The sequence below is a fragment of the Oncorhynchus tshawytscha genome, linkage group LG02, assembly GCF_018296145.1.
Source record: "Oncorhynchus tshawytscha isolate Ot180627B linkage group LG02, Otsh_v2.0, whole genome shotgun sequence".
Lineage (NCBI taxonomy): Eukaryota > Metazoa > Chordata > Actinopteri > Salmoniformes > Salmonidae > Oncorhynchus > Oncorhynchus tshawytscha.
Window position 1 is genome coordinate 57,418,469 of NC_056430.1, and position 21,576 is coordinate 57,440,044.

The following is a 21,576-nucleotide window of genomic DNA, read 5'->3' on the forward strand; positions in this document are numbered from 1 at the left end:
TATTTTCCACATTTTGTTAAGTTACAGCCTTATTCTAAATTGATTAAATATTTGTTTTCCCTCAGCAACCTACACACAATACCCCATAATGACAAAACAAAAACAGGTTTTTAAAAATGTTGGCAAATGTATTACATTAAAAAAAAAACAGAAATACCTTATTTACAGAAGTATTCAGACCCTTTTCTATCAGACTCGAAATTGAGCTCCGGTGCATCCTATTTCCATTGATGCTCCTTGAAATGTTTCAGCAACTTGATTGGAGTCCACCTGTGGTAAATTCAATTGATTGGACATGATTTGGAAAAGCACACACCTGTCTATGTAAGGTCCCCCAAGAACACAATGGCCTCCATCATTCTTAAATGGAAGAAGTTTGGAACCACCAAGACTCTTCCTAGAGCTGGCCGCCAGGCCAAACTGAGCAATCAGGGGAGAAGGGCCTTGGTCAGGGAGGTCACCAAGAACCAGATGGTCACTCTGACAGAGCTCTAGGTGCCTCTGTGGAGATGGGAGAACCTTCCAGAAGGACAACCATCTCTGCAGCACTCCACCAATCAGGCCTTTATGATAGAGTAGCCAGACAGAAGCCACTCCTCAGTAAAAGGCTCATGACAGCCTGCTTTGAAATTGCCAAAAGGCACCCAAAGGACTCTCAGATCATGAGAAACAAGATTCTCTGGTCTGATGAAAACAAGATTGAACTCTTTGTCCTAAATGCCAAGCATCACATCTGGAGGAAATCTGGCACCATCCCTATGGTGAAGCGTGGTGGTGGATGCATCATGCTGTGGGGATGTTTTTCAGCGGCAGGGACTGGTAGATTAGTCAGGATCGAGGCAACAATGAACAGTGCAAAGTACAGAGAGTTTCTTGATGAAATCCTGCTCTCAGGACCTCAGACTGGAGTGAAGGTTCATCTTCCAACAGGACAACAACCCTAAGCACACAGCCAAGTCAACGCAGGAGTGCATTTGGGATTAGTCTCTGAATGTTGTTGAGTGGCCCAGCCAGAGCCCGGACTTGAACCCAATCTAACATCTCTGAAGAGACACTCCCCATCCAACCTGACAGAGCTTGAAAGGATCTACAGAGAAGAATGGGAGGAACTCCCCAAATATAGGTGTGCCAAGCTTGTAGTGTCATACCCAAGAAGACTCGAGGTTGTAATCGCTGCCAAAGGTGCTTCCAGAAAGTACTGAGTAAAGGGTCTGAATACTCTTGTAAATGTGATATTTAAGTTCTTTATTTTTAATACATTCGCAAAAATTTAACAACCAGTTTTTGCTTTGTCATTATGAGGTATTGTGTGTAGATTAATGAGGAAAAATACAATTGAATCCATTTTAGAATAAGGCTGTAACGTAACAAAATAACCTTTTATTTAAATTTATTGATCCAACCGTGAAATTGATTTATCACCATGGTCCTGTACTGAATAGGTCCAAAATACAGACAGCATGGCAAGTCAGTAAGTATTTCAAAAAGTGTAGTAGGACAATGCATAATAGTCAAATCAAACAAAACGTCTCGTTTGTATAGGAGGATCTGATTTTTATGTAAATTACCCCTTTAAAGCTAATGAGAAAGTGACCACGACACTCACTCTATGGTGGTCTGATCCAGGATTCCAGTCACTGGGATGCCATAGAATCGCTGCATGGCAGCGACTGCCGACTGCATGGCTTTCTCTGACCGCAGGTCCGACGTCCGGATGTCGTGGGGGAGCAGGTAGCCATAGTTCTTCAGCCATGTCTGTGGAGGAGAAAGAACACGAGAGACAGGTGACTGCGTAACCTTCCACAAAATCACTGCACTTAAACTGACAGCCCTCTTGGGTCTCCCTCTTTAATCTCTTTGACGGCGGTTGGGGAGAGCAGATGCAGAAGCAGGGTCCCCTTTAACTGCGTGCCACAGTATAAAAGGCCTTTAAAAGGCCCTCCTCAATTGAGCTCATTTTGGTCATGACTATTTTAACAGAGGGCGGTTTCACAGGCTGTCTGTGCTTTCTGTAGGGGATCCAGCACCAATAATAACACTACAAGGTAGCTGATATATAGAAGTTAACACAAGGGAGTCAAGCCTTAGAGGCTTAACATTAACTAGGCTTAGCACCCCTATGATTTGTAATGCATTTGTTTTGTACACTGAATTTTGTTTGTTATCCAATTGTTTTGTTTTCATCCAGCTCCATTCATTTAAATGGGGTCCCCTTTTGACCTTTGCACCCCTGACAGCGATCAATCGTTGGTAAATATTCGGTCAAGTGAGAAGAAAGGTGCTGGGTGTCTAGATTTTGAGGGTGTTTTTCTTTTTTTAAGACATTTTATTAGTGATTTATACACAATCATATCTGTTTACTGAAAATTATAAAACTGAAGGTATGGTCTGGTAACACACAAGATCAATTACATCATCAACAATGAAAAACCTTAATAGGATTTCATTTGAATTGGTATGTATTGCACTGAGAAACAAAACCTTGCTTTCATCTTGGGTCTCATTTAGCCAGTCCAGAGCAAATGTACTACAACCTCCCTCTGATAATGGAGTCTCAAAGCCTTCGAATACTCTGTGTGTAAGTGTGTGCGTGTGTTTGTGTGTGTGCGTGCTGCGTGCGTGCCTGTGTATATGTGCATGTAGAACACTTTCAACTGAAGCTCAGGGGAAATGACTCAAATTAAATAATTCACCAGTACCATTAATACAACAATTACTACAGCATCATTAAAGCTCAACACACAGGCAATGTCAGTAGCATGAAGCCACCACAAACCAAGACAATGGGTTCCTTATCCCCCATACCAGGAAAAACAGACAGTAAGTCATTTGGACAGGCTTCAGTGTGCTTATTGTTTCCACAGCAAAAAAATAGCCGCATAAAAATAGCCGCATAAAAATAGCCGCATGCTTCACTCGCTTAACAATTAAAAAATGTTGGCTGAATATGAGCAGGTAGTAAGACAGGCCACTTCATACTGTACTTCTGCAATATCGTGTGAAAAATAGAGGAAAATATGGGATAGTAGGTGTAGTAGCGGATTAATGAATGACATTGAATATTTGCTCAAGAGGGATGTCATTTTATTTGTATTGAAAATAAAACAATAACTCAAGAAACAGCCACTGATGTGATCAAATTATAGGCCATGAACTAGGATTTAACTCCCTCACAATCCTTATCCAGGGTTGCTACACCACAGTTGACCTTAGGACATTTCCTGCTCCCCAAAGTCAACAGCTAGGCTACTTCCCCAGGAACACTATGGCCCTGTTTGAAATGCATCCTTCCTTCCTCCCTCCCTTTCAGTGATAATAGATCTGAATTGGTTGGATTGGTGAAAGAAATAGGTTGGTAACCACTGATCTGTGATTATCTCAAGGAAATAATTGTGCATTTCTGAGGTTTTGGAAAAGGGCCAGTAACAACACAAAGAAGGTAAAGACGATTCTCTCCAACACGGTGGTCGTTTTTGGGCTGTCTGGTCCCTGACCCAGTGGAAAAGGCTGTGACTCTTTGCTGTCCTCTTGTTTAATTTCATTCATAGCAGATCCTCTCCCCTCCACATTTCTACTCAGCTTCATTCAGACTACAAAAAAAGACCAATAATTTCAGGTCCAGTATCATCGTTGGGCCGTCGGGTGTGAAAAATTCGTCAGACTGCTGGCATTACACATCTGGCTAAAAGACTACTGTAGCTCTGCTGGAGTCACTTTTATAGATAACTTTGACAACTTCTGGAAACAGAAGATACTCTACAGGAATGACGGAGTCCATCCAAATCATCTTGGCTCCTGGACTCATTTCAAGGCTGCGTTGAAACAATGACTGGTAAATGATCCAAGTTAATCTCAGTTAATCCCTACCATTGTGACAATGAGTCGTCATAAAGCTGCATCAAATGTACATGATGTTAGGGGCATTGGCAAACACAATGTAAGTCATTTAATTTATGTACCCCTAATTGCACCGAATACATCAGTTTATCCTACAGCTATTGTAAGCAGTAATCATGAACCTATAAACCAGAGTTACACTGTCAGCACTGAGGCGGTGTGCAATAGTAGGAAGACCACTTTATGCAACTCACCCTGCACTATCAATAACATGAGTAAGTCTACGTCTAATTAGCGTCACAATATAATAGCCATATTTAGGAAAACCACATTTCCAAAGGCTGGGCCTAATATAGTGTATAAGAGGTCATACAAAAAGTTTTGTAGTGATTCATATGATGATGATGTAAAGATTATTTGCTGGTCTGTGGTGTGTAATGAGGAGCAACCAGACGCTGCACTTGACGCATTTATGAAACTACTTATTCCAGTTACTAATAAGCACGCACACATTAAGAGAATGACTGTAAAAACTGTTACATCCCCTTGGATTGATGAGGAATTGAAAAATTGTATGATTGAGAGGGATGAGGCAAAGGTATGGCAAATAAGTCTGGCAGCCCAACTGATTGCCAAACGTACTGCAAATGAAGAAATCATGTGACTAAACTAAAGAAAAAGAAAATGCACTATGAAACAAAGATAAATTATATAAATGATAGTAAAAAGCTTTGGGACACCTTTAATGAAATTTGTGGAAAAAAGCCAACTTGCTTTAAAAAAGCCAGCTCCTTTATTTATTGAATCAAATGGCTCATTCATCACAAAGCCCATTGATATTGCAAACTACTTTAATTCTTTTTTCATTGGGAAGATAAGCAAACCTAGGGATGACATGCCAGCAACAGACGCTGACACTACCATCTAAGTATATCGGACCAAATTATGAAAGACAATAATTGTACTTTTGAATTCCATAAAGTCAGTGTGGAAGAGGTTAAACAATTATTGTTGTCCATCAACAATGACAAGCCACCAGTGTCTGACAATCTAGATGGAAAATTACTGAGGATAATAGCAAACGATATTGACACTCCTATTTGTCACCTCCTCAATTTAAGCCTACAAGAGAGCGTGGGCCCACAGGCCTGGAGGGAAACTAAAGTCATTCCGCTTCCCAAGAATAGTAAAGCCCCCTTTACTGGCTCAAATCGCCAACCAATCAGCCTGTTACCAACCCTAAGTAAACTTCTTGAAAAAAATTGACCAGATACAATGCTATTTTACAGTAAATAAATTGACAACAGAATTTCAGCATGCTTCTAGGGAAGGACATTCAACAAGCACGGCACTTACACAAATTACTGATGATTGGCTGATAAAATGATTGTGGGGGCTGTCTTGTTAGACTTCAGTGTTGCATTTGATATTATCGATCATAGTCTGCTGTTGGAAAAACATATGTGTTATGGCTTTACGCCCCTGCTATAATGTGGATAAAGAGTTACTTGTCTAACAGAACACAGAGGGTGTCCTTTAATGGAAGCCTATCAAATATAATCCAGTTAGAATCAGGAATTCTCCAGGGTAGCTGTTTAGGCCCCTTGATATTTTACATTTTTTACTAGTGACATGCCACTGACTTTGAGTAAAGCCAGAGTTTCTATGTATGCGGATGACTCAACACTATACACTTCAGCTACTACAGCAACTGAAATGATTGCAACACTCAACGAAGAGCTGCAGTTAGTTTCAGAGTGGGTGGCAAGGAGTAAGTTAGCCCTAAATATCTCTAAAACTGGAACAAAACACTCACTAAACCCTAAACCTCAACTAAATCTTGTAATAAAAAATCTGGAAATTGAGCAAATTGAGATGACTAAACTGCTTGGAGTAACACTAGATTGTAAACTGTCATGGTCAAAACATATTGATACAGTAGTAGCTAAGATGGGGAGAAGTCTGTCTATAATAAAGTGATGCTCTGCCTTCTTAACAACACTATCAACAAGGCAGGACTTAAAGGCCCTAGTTTTGTCGCACCTTGACTTACTGTTCAGTCGTGTGGTCAGGTGCCACAAAAAGGACTTAGGAAAATTGCAATTGGCTCAGAACAGCTGGTCCTTGGATGTACACAGAGAGCTAATATTAATAATATGCATGTCAATCTCTCCTGGCTGAAAGTGGAGGAGATATTGAATTCTTGACATGTTGAATGCACAGAGCTGTCTGTCTAAACTACTGGCACACAGCACAGACACAGCACAGACACCCATGCATACCCCACAAGACATGCCACAAGAAGTCTCTTCACATTCCTCAAGTCCAGAACAGACTATAGGAGGCACACAGTAGTAAGAGCCATGACTACATGGAACTCTATTCCACATCAAGAAATTGATGCAAGCAGTAAAATTAGATTGACAAAAACAGATTAAAAAACACCTTATGGAACAGCGGGGACTGTGAAGCAACACAAACATTGGCACAGACACATGCATACACACACACACAGACACACACACATACAATAACATATTTACTATACATACACATGGATTTAGTACTGTAGATATGTGGTAGTGGTGGAGTAGTGGCCTGAGGGCACACAGTGTGTTGTGAAATCTGTGAATGTATTGTAATGTTTTAAAATGGTATAAAACACCTTAATTTTGCTGGACCCCAGGAAGAGTAGCTGCTGCTTTGGCAGGAACTATAATGGGGATCCATAATAAATACAAAATACCGGGGTCACCGAAATAACAGTTCGACAGCATTTTTTTTATAAAGACACATTTTGTCCTCTACAACACTCCTGACTGCATGTGCTGTGATATAAATAGAATGAATAGAATAGGTGTCCCCATTCATGTCAATGATGGCATAATAGGTGGACTGGTGGCCAGTGCAAGGAGCAAAGCAGGAAGTGAAAGAAGGAAGTGTACCCACCAATATGTGCTGTGATTTGTTGATTCAACTCAACTGACATTTCAAAAAACACATTCCGTTGCATGATCCACACCAGTTAACATCATTCGAATTAACATTCTACATTACTATGGAAATTATTGCATCACAATACCAGGCAGCCTTTGCAAGTGTTTAAACAGTCAGCTGATTCTGGCCATCCTTTATGGTTAGCTCTAGTCGGTCAGTTTAGTCTCCCATTCAGAGGAACCTTACTTTTGTTAGTGTCTTATTGATCAAAGTCACGCCAAATACTTATCATCACATCTCGTTCAGCCTATCAGCAGCCTTAATTCCCGGGACTTCAGTTTCAGTTGGTCTATGACCCCAGCACGCTGTGTGGTCAGAAACGTGCTTTCCCCATCCTGATGAGCACTTCCACAGTTTTCCCTCCTGCTGAACTTTTCCTCCTGTGGACTAAATCCCTGTATGTCTGATGTTTAATTAACCATAGTTAATGTCAGTTCTCAATGAACATGATTCTCGGTTATCTGAACCATGAGTGGTCAGATGTGTGTGTGATGTGTGAATGTGGACATCTTCTTCCATTAAGACTCCCCCGAACCTGGACACCCGCTTCATCCTAGTTCTGACTGGACATTCTGTAGTGGTTACTACCAGCCTTAAGCCAGCACCTAAGATTTCTTATTACATTCATGGTCCTTCGATTCTCTACAACCCTACCCCTATTTTACAGCAAGTGTCCCCATGAGTTCACCTGTCAAATTGCCAGGGTTAGAGGTTCCAAGCCTGTGCTATTCATTCTATTTGTTATATGCATGTGTGCTGTTGCTGCAGGGAGAGGCGGTGCAACGAAGGCAACCGTCAGCAAGAAGAAACAAAGTTTCATCACATTAAAAGTCAATGTTACCGCAGAAATGGACTCAACCGCATGAATGCCCGGCCGTCCCGTCTTCAGTCAGCTGTTTGCCCCCCCCCCAAAAATAAAAAAAAATACAAACGCAACATGGAAAGTGTTGGTCCCAAGTTTCATGAGCTGAAATAAAAGTTCCCGAAATGTTCCATATGCACAAAAAAGCTTATTTCTCTAAAATGTTGTGCACAAATTAGTTTCCAACCCTGTTAGTGAGCATTTCTCCTCCTCCAATTAAAGGCCACTCTAAACTGTGCAGTTCTGTCAAACAACGCAATGCCACAAATGCCTCAAGTTGAGGGAGCATGCAATTGGCATGCTGACTACAGGGATGTCCACCAGAGCTGTTGCCAGAGAATTTAATGTTAATTTCTCTACCATCAGCAGCCTTCAATGTCATTTTAGGGAATTTGGTAGTACGTCCAACCGGCCTCACAACAGCAGACCACGTTTAACCACACCACCCCAGGACCTCAACATCTGACTTCTTCAACTGCAGGATTGTCAGTGACAAGCCAACTGGACAGCTAATGAAACTGTTGGTTTGCACAACCAAAGATTTTCTGCAGAAACTGTCAGAAACCGTCTCAGGGAAGCTCATCTGTGTGCTTGTCATCCTCAGCAGGGTCTTGACCTGACTGCAGTTCGGCATCGTGGCTGACTTCAGTGGGCAAATGTTCACCTTCGATAGCCACTGGCACGCTGGAGACGTGTGCTCTTTACAGATGAATCCCGTTTATACCGGTACAGGGCAGATGGCGAGCGGTTTGCTGGTGTCAACGTTGTTAACTTCTTATGGCTGCAGGGGCAGTATTGAGTAGCTTGGATGAAAAGGTGCCCAGAGTAAACGGCCAGCTCCTCAGTCTCAGTTGCTTATATATCCATATTATTATTAGTATTGGATAGAAAACACTCTAAAGTTTCCAAAACTGTCAAAATATTGTCTGTGAGTACCAGAACTGATATTGCAGGCAAAACCCTGAGGAAAATCAACCTAGGAAGTGGCTTCTATTTTGAAAACTCCATGTTCCATAGCCTGCCTTTGCTCCATTTCAAGGGATATCAACCAGATTCCTTTTCCTATCGCATCCTCAAGGTGTCAACAGTCTTCAGACATAGTTTCAGGCTTTTATTTTTGAAAAATGAACCAGAAAGATAACATTGCGTCAGGTGTTCGCATGAGTTTTGTTCACGCAACAGAGTTTGGGCAGCCATTGCCTTTCCCTCTCCTACAGTTGGGGTTGATATATTATCGATTATATATTTTAAAAACAACCTGAGGATTGATTATAAAAAAAACGTTTTACATGTTTCTGTGGACATTACGGACACTATTTGGAATTTGTCTGTGTTGTCGTGACCGCTCTTTCCTGTGGATTTCTGAACATAACGCGCCAAACAAACTGAGGTATTTTGGATATAAAAATAATCTTTATGGAACAAAAGGAACATTTATTGTGTAACTGGGAGTCTCGTGAGTGAAAACATCCGAAGATCATCAAAGGTAAACAATTAATTTGATTGCTTTTCTGATTTTCGTGACCAAGCTACTTGATGCTAAGTGTACATAATGTTTTGTCGAGCGATCGATAAACTTACACGAACGCTTGGATTGCTTTCGCTATAAAGCATATTTTCAAAATCTGACATGACAGGTGGATTAACAAACGGCTAACCTGTGTTTTCCTATATTGCACTTGTGATTTCATGAATATAAATATTTTTAGAAATATTGTTTGAATGTGGCGCTATGCAATTCAGCGGTTGTTGATGACAATTATACCGTTAACGGGATTGCAGCCATAACAAGTTAACAGAGTACCCCATGTGCCCCATAATCCCGGTGAAGTTATGGTATGGGCAGGCAGGCATAAACTACGAACACAATTGCATTTATCAATGACGAGATCCTGAGGCCCATTGTCGTGCAATTCATCAACCTCCATCACCTCATGTTTCAGCATGATAATGCACAGCCCCATGTCTCAAAGATCTGTACAACATTCCTGGAAGCTGAAAATGGCCCGGTTCTTCCATGGCCTGCATACTCACCAGAGATGTCACTGATTGAGCGTGTTTGGATGCTCTGGATCAATGTGAGTTCCCGCTAATATCCAGCAACAACCCACATTACACACACCTGGCAACCATCATTACGCACACTCAATCAATCACATTTATTTATAAAGTCCTTTTTACATCAACCGATGTCACAAAGTGCTATACATAAACCCAGCCTAAAACCCCAAACAGCAAGCAATGCAGATGTAGAAGCACAGTGGCTAGGAAAAACTCCCTAGAAAGGCAGACACCCAGGAAGAAACCTAGAGAGGAACCAGGCTCTGAGGGGTGGCCAGTCCTCTTCTGGCTGTGCCGGGTTGAGATTAGTACATAGCCAAGATGTTCAAATGTTCATAGATGACCAGCAGGGTCAAATAATAATAATCACAGTGGTTGTAGAGGAAGCAACAGGTCAGCACCTCAAGAGTAAATGTCAGTTGGCTTTTCATAGCCAATCAATTCAGAGTTAGAGACCGCAGGTGCGGTAGAGAGAGAAAGTCGAACACAGCAGGTCCGGGACAAGGTAGCACGTCCGGTGAACAGGTCAGGGTTCCATAGCTGCAGGCAGAACAGTTGAAACTGGAGCATCAGCACGACCAGGTGGACTGGGGATAGCAAGGAATCATCAGGCCAGGTAGTCCTGAGGCATGGTCCTAGGGCTCAGGTCCTCCGAGAGAAGAGAGAAAAGGGAGAAAAAGAGAAAGAGAGAGTTAGAGGGAGCATACTTAAATTCACACAGGACACCAGATAAGACCGGAGAAATACTCCAGATATAACAGACTGACCCTAGCTCCCCGACACATGAACTATTGCAGCCTAAATACTGGAGGCTAAGACAGGAGGGGTCGGGAGACACTATGGCCCCGTCCGACGTTACCCCCGGACAGGGTCAACCGAGCAGGATATAACCCCACCCACTTTGCCAAAGTACAGCCCCCACACTACTAGGAACATGTCAAACGATGTTTATATTCAATCTTCAGGTTGTTTTTAGCCTAAATGATCAATAATATACAGTGCCTTGCGAAAGTATTCGGCCCCCTTGAACTTTGCGACCTTTTGCCACATTTCAGGCTTCAAACATAAAGATATAAAACTGTATTTTTTTGTGAAGAATCAACAACAAGTGGGACACAATCATGAAGTGGAACGACATTTATTGGATATTTCAAACAAATCAAAAACTGAAAAATTGGGCGTGCAAAATTATTCAGCCCCTTTACTTTCAGTGCAGCAAACTCTCTCCAGAAGTTCAGTGAGGATCTCTGAATGATCCAATGTTGACCTAAATGACTAATGATGATAAATACAATCCACCTGTGTGTAATCAAGTCTCCGTATAAATGCACCTGCACTGTGATAGTCTCAGAGGTCCGTTAAAAGCGCAGAGAGCATCATGAAGAACAAGGAACACACCAGGCAGGTCCGAGATACTGTTGTGAAGAAGTTTAAAGCCAGATTTGGATACAAAAAGATTTCCCAAGCTTTAAACATTCCAAGGAGCACTGTGCAAGCGATAATATTGAAATGGAAGGAGTATCAGACCATTGCAAATCTACCAAGACCTGGCCGTCCCTCTAAACTTTCAGCTCATACAAGGAGAAGACTGATCAGAGTTGCAGCCAAGAGGCCCATGATCACTCTGGATGAACTGCAGAGATCTACAGCTGAGGTGGGAGACTCTGTCCATAGGACAACAATCAGTCATATATTGCACAAATCTGGCCTTTATGGAAGAGTGGCAAGAAGAAAGCCATTTCTTAAAGATATCCATAAAAAGTGTTGTTTAAAGTTTGCCACAAGCCACCTGGGAGACACACCAAACATGTGGAAGAAGGTGCTCTGGTCAGATGAAACCAAAATTGAACTTTTTGGCAACAATGCAAAACGTTATGTTTGGCGTAAAAGCAACACAGCTCATCACCCTGAACACACCATCCCCACTGTCAAACATGATGGTGGCAGCATCATGGTTTGGGCCTGATTTTCTTCAGCAAGGACAGGGAAGATGGTTAAAATTGATGGGAAGATGGATGGAGCCAAATACAGGACCATTCTGGAAGAAAACCTGATGGAGTCTGCAAAAGACCTGAGACTGGGACAGAGATTTGTCTTCCAACAAGACAATGATCCAAAACATAAAGCAAAATCTACAATGGAATGGTTCAAAAATAAACATATCCAGGTGTTAGAATGGCCAAGTCAAAGTCCAGACCTGAAGCCAATCGAGAATCTGTGGAAAGAACTGAAAACTGCTGTTCACAAATGCTCTCCATCCAACCTCACTGAGCTCGAGCTGTTTTGCAAGGAGGAATGGGAAAAAATTTCAGTCTCTCGATGTGCAAAACTGATAGAGACATACCCCAAGTGACTTACAGCTGTAATCGCAGCAAAAGGTGGTGCTACAAAGTATTAACTTAAGGGGGCTGAATAATTTTGCACGCCCAATTTTTCAGTTTTTGATTTGTTAAAAAAGTTTGAAATATCCAATAAATGTCGTTCCACTTCATGATTGTGTCCCACTTGTTGTTGATTCTTCACAAAAAAATACAGTTTTATCTCTTTATGTTTGAAGCCTGAAATGTGGCAAAATGTCGCAAAGTTCAAGGGGGCCGAATTTCGCAAGGCACTGTATCAACCGGACAATAACGTATAGCGTCGTCAATATAAAAGGTCAACAAGAAAGGCACTCTCTGGTCGTGCGCATGAAAAAGCTCTGACACGTCAGGGTCCACTCATTCAGACTGCTCTTACTCCTTCATTTTTCAGAATACAAGCCTGAAACAATTTCTAAAGACTGTTGACATCTAGTGGAAGGCATATGAACTGCAATTTGAGTCCTAAGTCAATGGATACTGTTATGGTATTGAATAGAAAAACTACAACAAACAAAAAGATCAAACTTCCTGAATTTTCTCAGGTTTTCGCCTGCCAAATCAGTTCTGTTATACTCACAGACATTATTTTAACAGTTTTGGAAACTATGGAGTGTTTTCTATCCAAATCTACTAATATGCATATTCTATCTTCTGGGCCCGAGTAGAAGGCAGTTTAAGTTGGGCATGCTTTTCACCCGAAATTCCAAATGCTGCCCCCTACCCTACAGAAGTGAATGTTTCTTATTATTGAAAGCATTCTGTCGGGCTATATCAACGCCTGGTACGGCAACTGCACTGCCCGCAACTGCAAGGCTCTCCAGAGGGTGGTGTGGTCAGCCCAGCACATCACCGGGGGCAACCTACCCTCCCTCCAGGACACCTAGAGCACCCGATGTCACAGGAAGGCCAAAAAGATCATCAAGGACATCAACCACCCGATCCACTGCCTGTTCACCCCGCTATCATCCAGAATGCGAGGTCAGTACAGGTGCATAAAAGCTGGGACCGAGAGACTGAAAAACAGCTTCTATCTCAAGGCCATTACACTGTTAAACAGCCATCACTAGCACATTTAAGGCAGCTGCATATAGGCATAGACTAGAAATCACTGGCCACTTTAAGGAATGGAACACTAGTCACTTTAATAATGGTTACATATCTGGCATTGCTCATCTCATATGTATATACTGTTTTTTATACTATTCTATTGTATCTTAGTCCATTCTGCTCTGACATCGCTCGTCCATATACATATAGTCTCAATTCATTCCTACATAGATTTATGTGTATTGGGTATATGTTGTGTAATTTGTTAGATATTACTGCACTGACGGAGCTAGAAGCTACACCCGCAATAACATCTGCTAATCACGGGTATGTAACCAATAACATTTGATTTGATCACACACACACACACACACACACACACACACACACACACACACACACACACACACACACACACACACACACACACACACACACACACACACACACACACAGCTTGTGTGGGGGAGGGAGCCTGAAAACGGCATGAGCAGCAGAGCAGTGATGAGGGATGGAAAACGAGAGCAAACCATCCGAGAGGGAGCGGGAGAGCAAGAGTGAGAGAGAGATGAGATGAGAGGGAAGGAGAGTGAAGATGATGGGGGAGGGGGAGTGCAGTCTGCCTGAGCTGAAGGAGAAAAATCACATGGTACAGCAAACAAAGGAAGCCAGCTACAGTTAAGGGGCGAGACCAATGCTCAACAGCAGCAACAATAACAACATCACTAACTCATCATTAGTGGGTGGAAGGTTAGAAGAGATGAGAAATAGGTACGACTCTCACTCACAATTAAAGGCTGATACATTATCCAAACCTGACCTGACCGTATGAAGTGATGAAAGTAACTTCAACTGTTCTTCATTATCATTATGTCATAGATAAAATAATAATAATAATAATCGAAAAAAAATAGTATTAACAGTAGTATGAAGCCCATGTGGTGCTGTGGAGGTTCAATTTGGGATTATGAAATTAGGTAACACTTTATATTAAGTTGCCCTTATTATTATGGAACTAACACAGTAATAACTGTGTTAACAACATAATAGTTACATACGTTTTACTATGCCATTTACATGGTAATAGGGTTGTTGCGGAATCGGGTATTACACAATTGGAACAAGAAATGTGTAATTACACATTCACTTGCTGAAGTTTATTCCACATGTGTACAGTAACTACCAGGGCCATGCACAGACCTTTCAGGTTTTTCTGAAAACCAGTCAGTATCTGGTGTGACCACCACAAGTCGATCCAGAGCATCCCAAACATGCTCAATGGGTGACCATTTTCACCTTCCAGGAATTTTGTACAATCCTTGCGACATGTTGCCATGCATTATCATGCTAAAAATGAGGTGATGGCAGCAGATTAATGACACAACAATTGTGTTCATTGTCCGTAGCTTATGCCTGCCCATACCATAACCCCACTGCCACCATGGGGCACTCTGTTCACAACATTGACATCAGCAAACCGTTCGCCCACACAACGCCAATCCACGCTGTCTGCCATCTGCCCATCTGTACAGTTGAAAACGGGATTCATCTGTGAAGAGCACACTTCTCCAGCGTGCCTGCGCCATCGAAGTTGAGCATTTGCCCACTGAAGTCAGTTACAACGCCGAACTCCAGTCAGGTCAAGACACTGGTGAGGACAAGGAGCACGCACATGAGCTTCCCTGAGACGGTTTTTGGCAGTTTTTGCAGAAATTCTTTGGTTGTGCAAACTCACAGTTTCATCAGCTGTCTGGGTGGCTGGTCTCAGACAATCTCGCAGGTGAAGAAGCCGGATATGGAGGTCCTGGGCTGAAGTGGTTACACGGTTACATGGTCTGCGGTTGCGAGGCCCGGTTGGACCAGTGATGGTCGGTGACGTTTAAGATGAGGAAGGACATTTTTTTTGTTATGAGCATGGCCTTATTTCTGTTACAGCATATTGGATGACTGTCATTCATTTTCCATTCACCCAGCTCACTGTAACATCGATAGGTTTAGGCTACTACATGATACTCAAATATCTATCATGAGGTTGCTACAATCTAGCTTATGAATGAAAGTTCACATGCACAGGATGAGAGGAACATTTTGAGTAATCAAGGTGACAGATTCAATATCGCTTTGCACAGTCTTGCCTGCATCTAGATGATCTAGGGTGTAATTATTAGTCCAACAGTTGCAAACGAGAGTTTCTATTGGACAAATTCAGGTATGTTTATCCCTGTTTCGTTCTGTTTGCTTCCGTTTAAGTAACGCTTTTCAACAGAATCTGCGAAATGAATATACTCCTGATCACACGCAAACACAGTTCACTTTCTACGTCGTAACCATATTAGCTAACATCATACTTAGTCAACATATCTACTAGAACTAACACATTAGTAAACCTGCAGTTGGCCCAGGTGGCAATAAATTCATAAAACCAAAAGCTTAGCTTGACTTAGAAGAGTTCCAGTGTTGGATAGCCATAGCCATCTAGCTAACATAGCATCCCTCTGTTTAAGTAGGCTAAACTAGTTAGCTGCATTCGCTAGCTAAGTAAAAGGGGAAAAATACAATGAAATATATATATTTTCTCACTTTCTCTCTCTCTCTCCCTTCCTCCTCTGAGGAGCCCCTACTGGGTTGGATGTACTGCCAAATTTTCTAAAACGACATTGTAGAGAAATTAACATTAAATTCTCTAGCAACAGCTCTGGCGGACATTCTTGCAGTCAAATCAAAATCAAATCAAATTTTATTTGTCACATACAGATGGTTACCAGATGTTAATGCGAGTTTAGTGAAATGCTTGTGCTTCTAGTTCCGACAATGCAGTAATAACCAACGAGTAATCTAACCTAACAATTTCACAACAACTACCTTATACACACAAGTGTAAAGGAATGAAGAATATGTACATGTACATGAGTGATGGTACAGAATGGCATAGGCAAGATGCATTAGATGGTATCGAGTACAGTATATACATATGAGATGAGTAATGTAGGTTATGTAAACATATAAAAGTGGCATTGTTTAAAGTGGCTGTATTACATCAAGATGGCAAGATGCAGTAGATGGTATAGTGTACAGTATACACATATGAGATGAGTAATGTAGGGTATGTAAACATTATATGAAGTGGCATTGTTTAAAGTGGCTAGTGATACATTTTTTAATCAATTTTATACACTATTAAAGTGGCTGGAGTTGAGTCGGTATGTTGGCAGCAGCCACTCAATGTTAGTGGTGGCTGTTTAACAGTCTGATGGCCTTGAGATGGAAGCTGTTTTTCAGTCTATCGGTCCCTGGTTTGATGCACCTGTACTGACTTGCCTTCTGGATGATAGTGGGGTGAACAGGCAGTGGATCGGGTGGTTGATGTCCTTGATGATCTTTATGGCCTTCCTGTGACATATCCCAGTCCACGTGGTCGAAGCAATCGTGAAGCGTGGAATCAGATTGGTCGGACCAGCGTTGAACAGACCTGTTTTAGTCTCTGTCTATAGGCTGGGAGCAACCAAATGGAGTCGTGGTCAGCGGAAGTTAGAATAACAATGATCCAGGGTTTTACCAGCCCTGGTTGCACAATCAATATGCTGATAGAATTTAGGGAGTCTTGTTTTCAGATTAGCCTTGTTAAAATCCCCAGCTACAATGAATGCAGCCTCAGGACATGTGGTTTCCAGTTTACATAGTCAAATGAAGTTTGTTCAGGGCCATCGATGTGTCTGCTTGGGGGGGAATATAAACGACTGTGATTATAATCGAAGAGAATTCTCATGGTAGATAATGCGGTTGACATTTGTTTGTAAGGAATTCTAAGTCAGGTGAACAGAAGGACATGTATGTTGTTGTTATGATCACACCACGTCTCGTTAATCATAAGGCATACCCCCCCACACCCCCCATCCTTCTTCTTACCAGAAAGATGCTTGTTTCTGTCAGCGCGATGTGTGAAGAAACCAGTTGGCTTTACCAACTCCGATAGTGTGTCTCGAGTGAGCCATGTTTCCGTGAAGCAAAGAACGTTATACAGAACGTTTCCTATGTCTCTCTGGAATGCTACCCTTGCTCGGATTTCATCTACCTTGTTGTCAGGGGACTGGACATTGGCGAGTAGTATGCTCATGAGCAGTGAGCGATGTGCCCATCTCTAGAGCCTGGAGAGCCTGACCAGAAGATCGTCTGGTTGGCCGACTGGGATCCGATCCATTGTCCTGGGTGGTGGGCAAAACATGGGATCCGCTTCGGGAAAGTTGTATTCCTGGTCGTAATTATGGTGAGTTGACGTTGCTCTTATATCCAATAGCTACTGTATGTATAAAACCTAAGATTACCTGGGGTACCAATGTAAGATATAACACGTAAAATAAAAAAAATACTGCATAGTTTCCTAGGAACGCGAAGCGAGGCGGCCATCTCTATCAGTGCAGGAAGTAGTGCAGCATGCCAATTGAACACTCCCTCAAAACTTGAGCCATCTGTGGCATTTTTTTGTGTGACAAAACTGCACATTTTAGATTGGCCGTTTATTGTCCCCAGCACAAGGTGCACCTGTGTAATGATCTTGCGGTTACAAGACTCCCTGTTACGATGTGCCCTGAGAGTCGGGATCACGTTCAGGGAGTGAGTGTTTTAATAAATAAACGTAACATAATACAAAACAAGAAAACACAATCAGACATGACACAGAAACAGAAACAATGACACCTGGGGAAGGAACCAAAGGGAGTGACATATATAGGGAAGGTGATCAGGGAAGTGATAGAGTCCAGGTGAGCGTAATGATGGTGACAGGTGTGTGTCATAACGAGCAGCCTGGTGACCTAGAAGGCCAGAGAGGGAACACACGTGACAATCAGCTTCTTGATATGCCACATCTGTCAGGTGGATGGATTATCTTGGCAGAGGAGAAATGCTCACTAACAGGGATTTAAACAAATGTGTGCACAAAATTGGAGAGAAATAAGCTTTTTGTGCATATGGAACATTTCTGAGATCTTTTATTTCAGCTTATAAAACATGGGACCAACACTTTACATGTTGCGTTTATATGTTTTTTCAGTGTACATATTGCAGCTTTAAAATGCCTCCTAAAGACACGATTGTTATTGGGAAAAGAAGGTAGGCTATCAACTCATCAGTTAGCTAGCTCAATAATTTTTTTATGATTGTGATTAATCTTAATATAGCCTAATATTCATAATCCTCTAACTCATGATATATTAGCTAGAGTCTATACCTCTGTTCAGTGCTTAATTTGTAAATCAGGTGGCGCCAGAACAAAAAGTGAGTGCGATAGGGGGGTGACCTGGGGAGCTCTGAGGTAACGGAACACGTGAAGAAAAAAAATCCACCTTTATTAAAAAATATTACATGCAAATCATCGCATTTGCTTAGTTGTCACGATTTCTACCGAAGGTGGCTCCTCTCTGTTCGTGCGGTGCTCGACGGTCGGCGTCGCCGGTCTACTAGCCATTACCGATCCCTTTTTCCTTTTCTGTTTGTTTTGTCTTTGGTTCTTTTTCACACCTGGTTTCATTTGCATTAATTTCTGTGTGTTTAATTGTAACCTGCTGCCTGCCTAAATTTGTGCGGGATTAGTCTTTTATTGTGATTTGATGTGATCGGTTGGATTTACAGAAGTTGCACACAAGGGGAATTTGTTTTGTAGCCTAGGTTCTGGTAAAAATGTAGCCTTTTATACTGTAAACATATTTCATACAATTCTATGCCATTTTACCTTGAATAGAGACTTTGGCTGTATCATTTTAATACTGCACAAATGATCAAAATGACAGGCTGATTGACAAACTGAGATCAATAAAAACAACCTTGTCTTGAATCCATCAATAGCCTAGGCCTAGGTGTGTGGAAACACACATGGTTCAAAATGAGGAGGAAATTATAGTCCTTAAAAAACTTTCCAGAATAAAAATCCTATCTCTCTTGTTTTACTTTATAAAACAACGTTCGCTCAATAGACCTATTTGGAAGTTCAATATTCTGAAAGACCGGTTTTGTCTTCATGCTATTCAGTGACAGATTTACCGTGTGTTCCCGACTGTAGTCTATGCCTTGTTATAGGGCTACATACAATCCACAGCTAAGCTATTTAAAAAAAGAAGAAGCTATTGATCCTCTGTGGCTAAATTATAGGCCAACTCGTGGTGTAGTAGGCTATTCTAAATGATTACATTTCTTTCTGAACAGACAGCAGTAACTCAATAACTTTGGTACATTTATTTCAATGTATCAGGGGAACTCTAGCACCTTCAAGCGGCTATGATTATACAAGGAAATAAAGGAAGTGCTGCTGCATGCAGAGAAACACTATTTTCATGCAGAGAAACACTCTTTTTATGCCACTTCTTAACAGCTACGACCAGAAGTGACTTTTTGTATCAGGTTAGGAGAACTTATGCAGGAGTTTAGGAGAATGAACGTAGCAGGTTAGGATAATTAGGTTAAGGTTGGGAAAGAGTTAGCGAAAATGCACTCCTAACCTGCTACAAAAATCACTTCTGGTAGTAGCTGTATCGAAGTGGCACGAAAAGAGTTTGCAGGTAGGCTATCAGCCAACCAGACCGGAAATGAATGATGATGAAAATTAAGTGTTATCAACTTGTAATCAAATGGTATGCTGCTGTGGCAGTACTGTTGAAATTTAAACTAGGTAACTTGGCACACACACTCGACCGGTGACTGCATCCCGCCATGCATGTTTGGATACCTGGCGCTAACAGGGCAGACTGGAAAAGGGCACAACCTGGTGCATATGACCTCTGTTCAGGGCAGACTGGAAAAGGGCACAACCTGGTGCATATGAGCTCTGTTTAGGGCAGACCAACATACAAGGTAGGGGTAAGGATGGGAGTGGCGAACTTAAGGACATCACGATGACTTGGTGGCAGTGGGTTCAGAGCAACAATGACAAAAACTGTATACTAACAAATACTATACCACCACCCAAAGGGCACTTGGCAAGTAGGAGGGCAACGGTGCAGGTGTTAGGGCACAGGTAGACCCCTATTTGTGCACATGCCTGGTACTAACACAGAATGGTGGTAAAGCTAGCTAGCTAGCTAGCATATTTCCATCACTCACTAATGTAAGCTAGCTAAGAGCTGGCCCAATGTAGGATGTCCAATGAAAAAACACATATTTTGACCAATGGGTAGAAATTGTGTAGGAAAAAAATGGTCCAAATCTCATGTCTCTATCTTAATCCGTTCAAGAGATATTGGAGTTTTTACCCTTGTAGGATGGTCAAAATTAAGACGACTAAATCAATGGAGGCCAGAGAGAAAAATCTGAAAATAGCATCGCATCAGCTAGGCTGGATGAGTAGCTTACATTAGTGATGAGAGTGATGGAAATATGCTAGCTAGCTAGCTAGCTAGCTTTACCACCATCCTGTGTTAGTACGTTTAACTAACTAAAATAATTGTTGCTTTGAGTCTGATATGGGAAATTTAATTTGAATGGTTTGAATATGAGTCTTTGTCAAATCTATTAACGAAAGTTCAAACTGAAAACACGTCTCCTGTCTCCTTATTTCACCTGGTTAGCCTATTGTCTGCAATGGTTGTTACATTGTTTTACTTTAAGTTGCTTGCTCCTGGGTAGGTGCATGATAAATACAAGTATATCCAATGTAACTACATTGTTCTTACATTACGTTTGATGCGGTATAGCTTTTGAACAAGGTCCAAACATAGAAATAAACAAATTGAAAATGACCGGTGGTTCCTGTTCTTCTTCGAAGACTTTAACAAACACGAGTGTATCTCTGTGAAATGTCAATGGAGCGTACGTCAGCCTTCTATTGTCAAATCCTTTTACATTTAATTCAGCTTGGGTCATGCTAATTTTGCTATTTGCGACCCGCGGAAACAACTTGGAAGACGATGACCACAAAATCGTAAACCCTCAAAAGTTTAGGTGAGAAAGCTGCAGAGCTCTGTCAACAGCTCAGTCCTTATTATTGTATTAGGTATCAGTGTCACGACTTCCGTCGAAGTTGGTCCCTCTCCTTGTTCGGGCGGTGTTCGGCGGTTGACGTCACCGACCTTCTAGCCATCCCTGATCCATTTTCCATTGATTTTGTCTTGTCTTCCATCACACCTGGTTTCAATCCCATCAATTACATGTTGTGTATTTAACCCTCTGTTTCCCCTCAAGTCCTTGTCGGTGATTGTTTGTTGTATGTATTGGTGCAAGTTATGTTCTGGTGTGCGACGAGTTTTTCACCCTCTTATTTTATTTGGTATATTTTGGTTTTCTGAGTTTTTGTATATTCATTAAACTGCTCCGTTTATACCAAGTTCACTCCTGCGCCTGACTTCCCTGCCACCAGCACGCACCCATTACAATTAGGTTACGAAATCAGATTTCTTGCTTATCATGTTAATGATATGTTAGAGA

General features: G+C 41.7%; 1 protein-coding gene across 1 annotated transcript in view; it reads right to left on the bottom strand.

The window, feature by feature from the left end:
* Positions 1-21,576, bottom strand: part of mmp24 (matrix metallopeptidase 24) — a 67,390-nt gene that overhangs the window by 39,832 nt on the left and 5,982 nt on the right. The window contains exon 2 of the mRNA XM_024444091.1: positions 1,607-1,755. Coding sequence (XP_024299859.1) covers positions 1,607-1,755 — 149 coding nt within the window. The remainder of the gene's footprint in view (positions 1-1,606; positions 1,756-21,576) is intronic.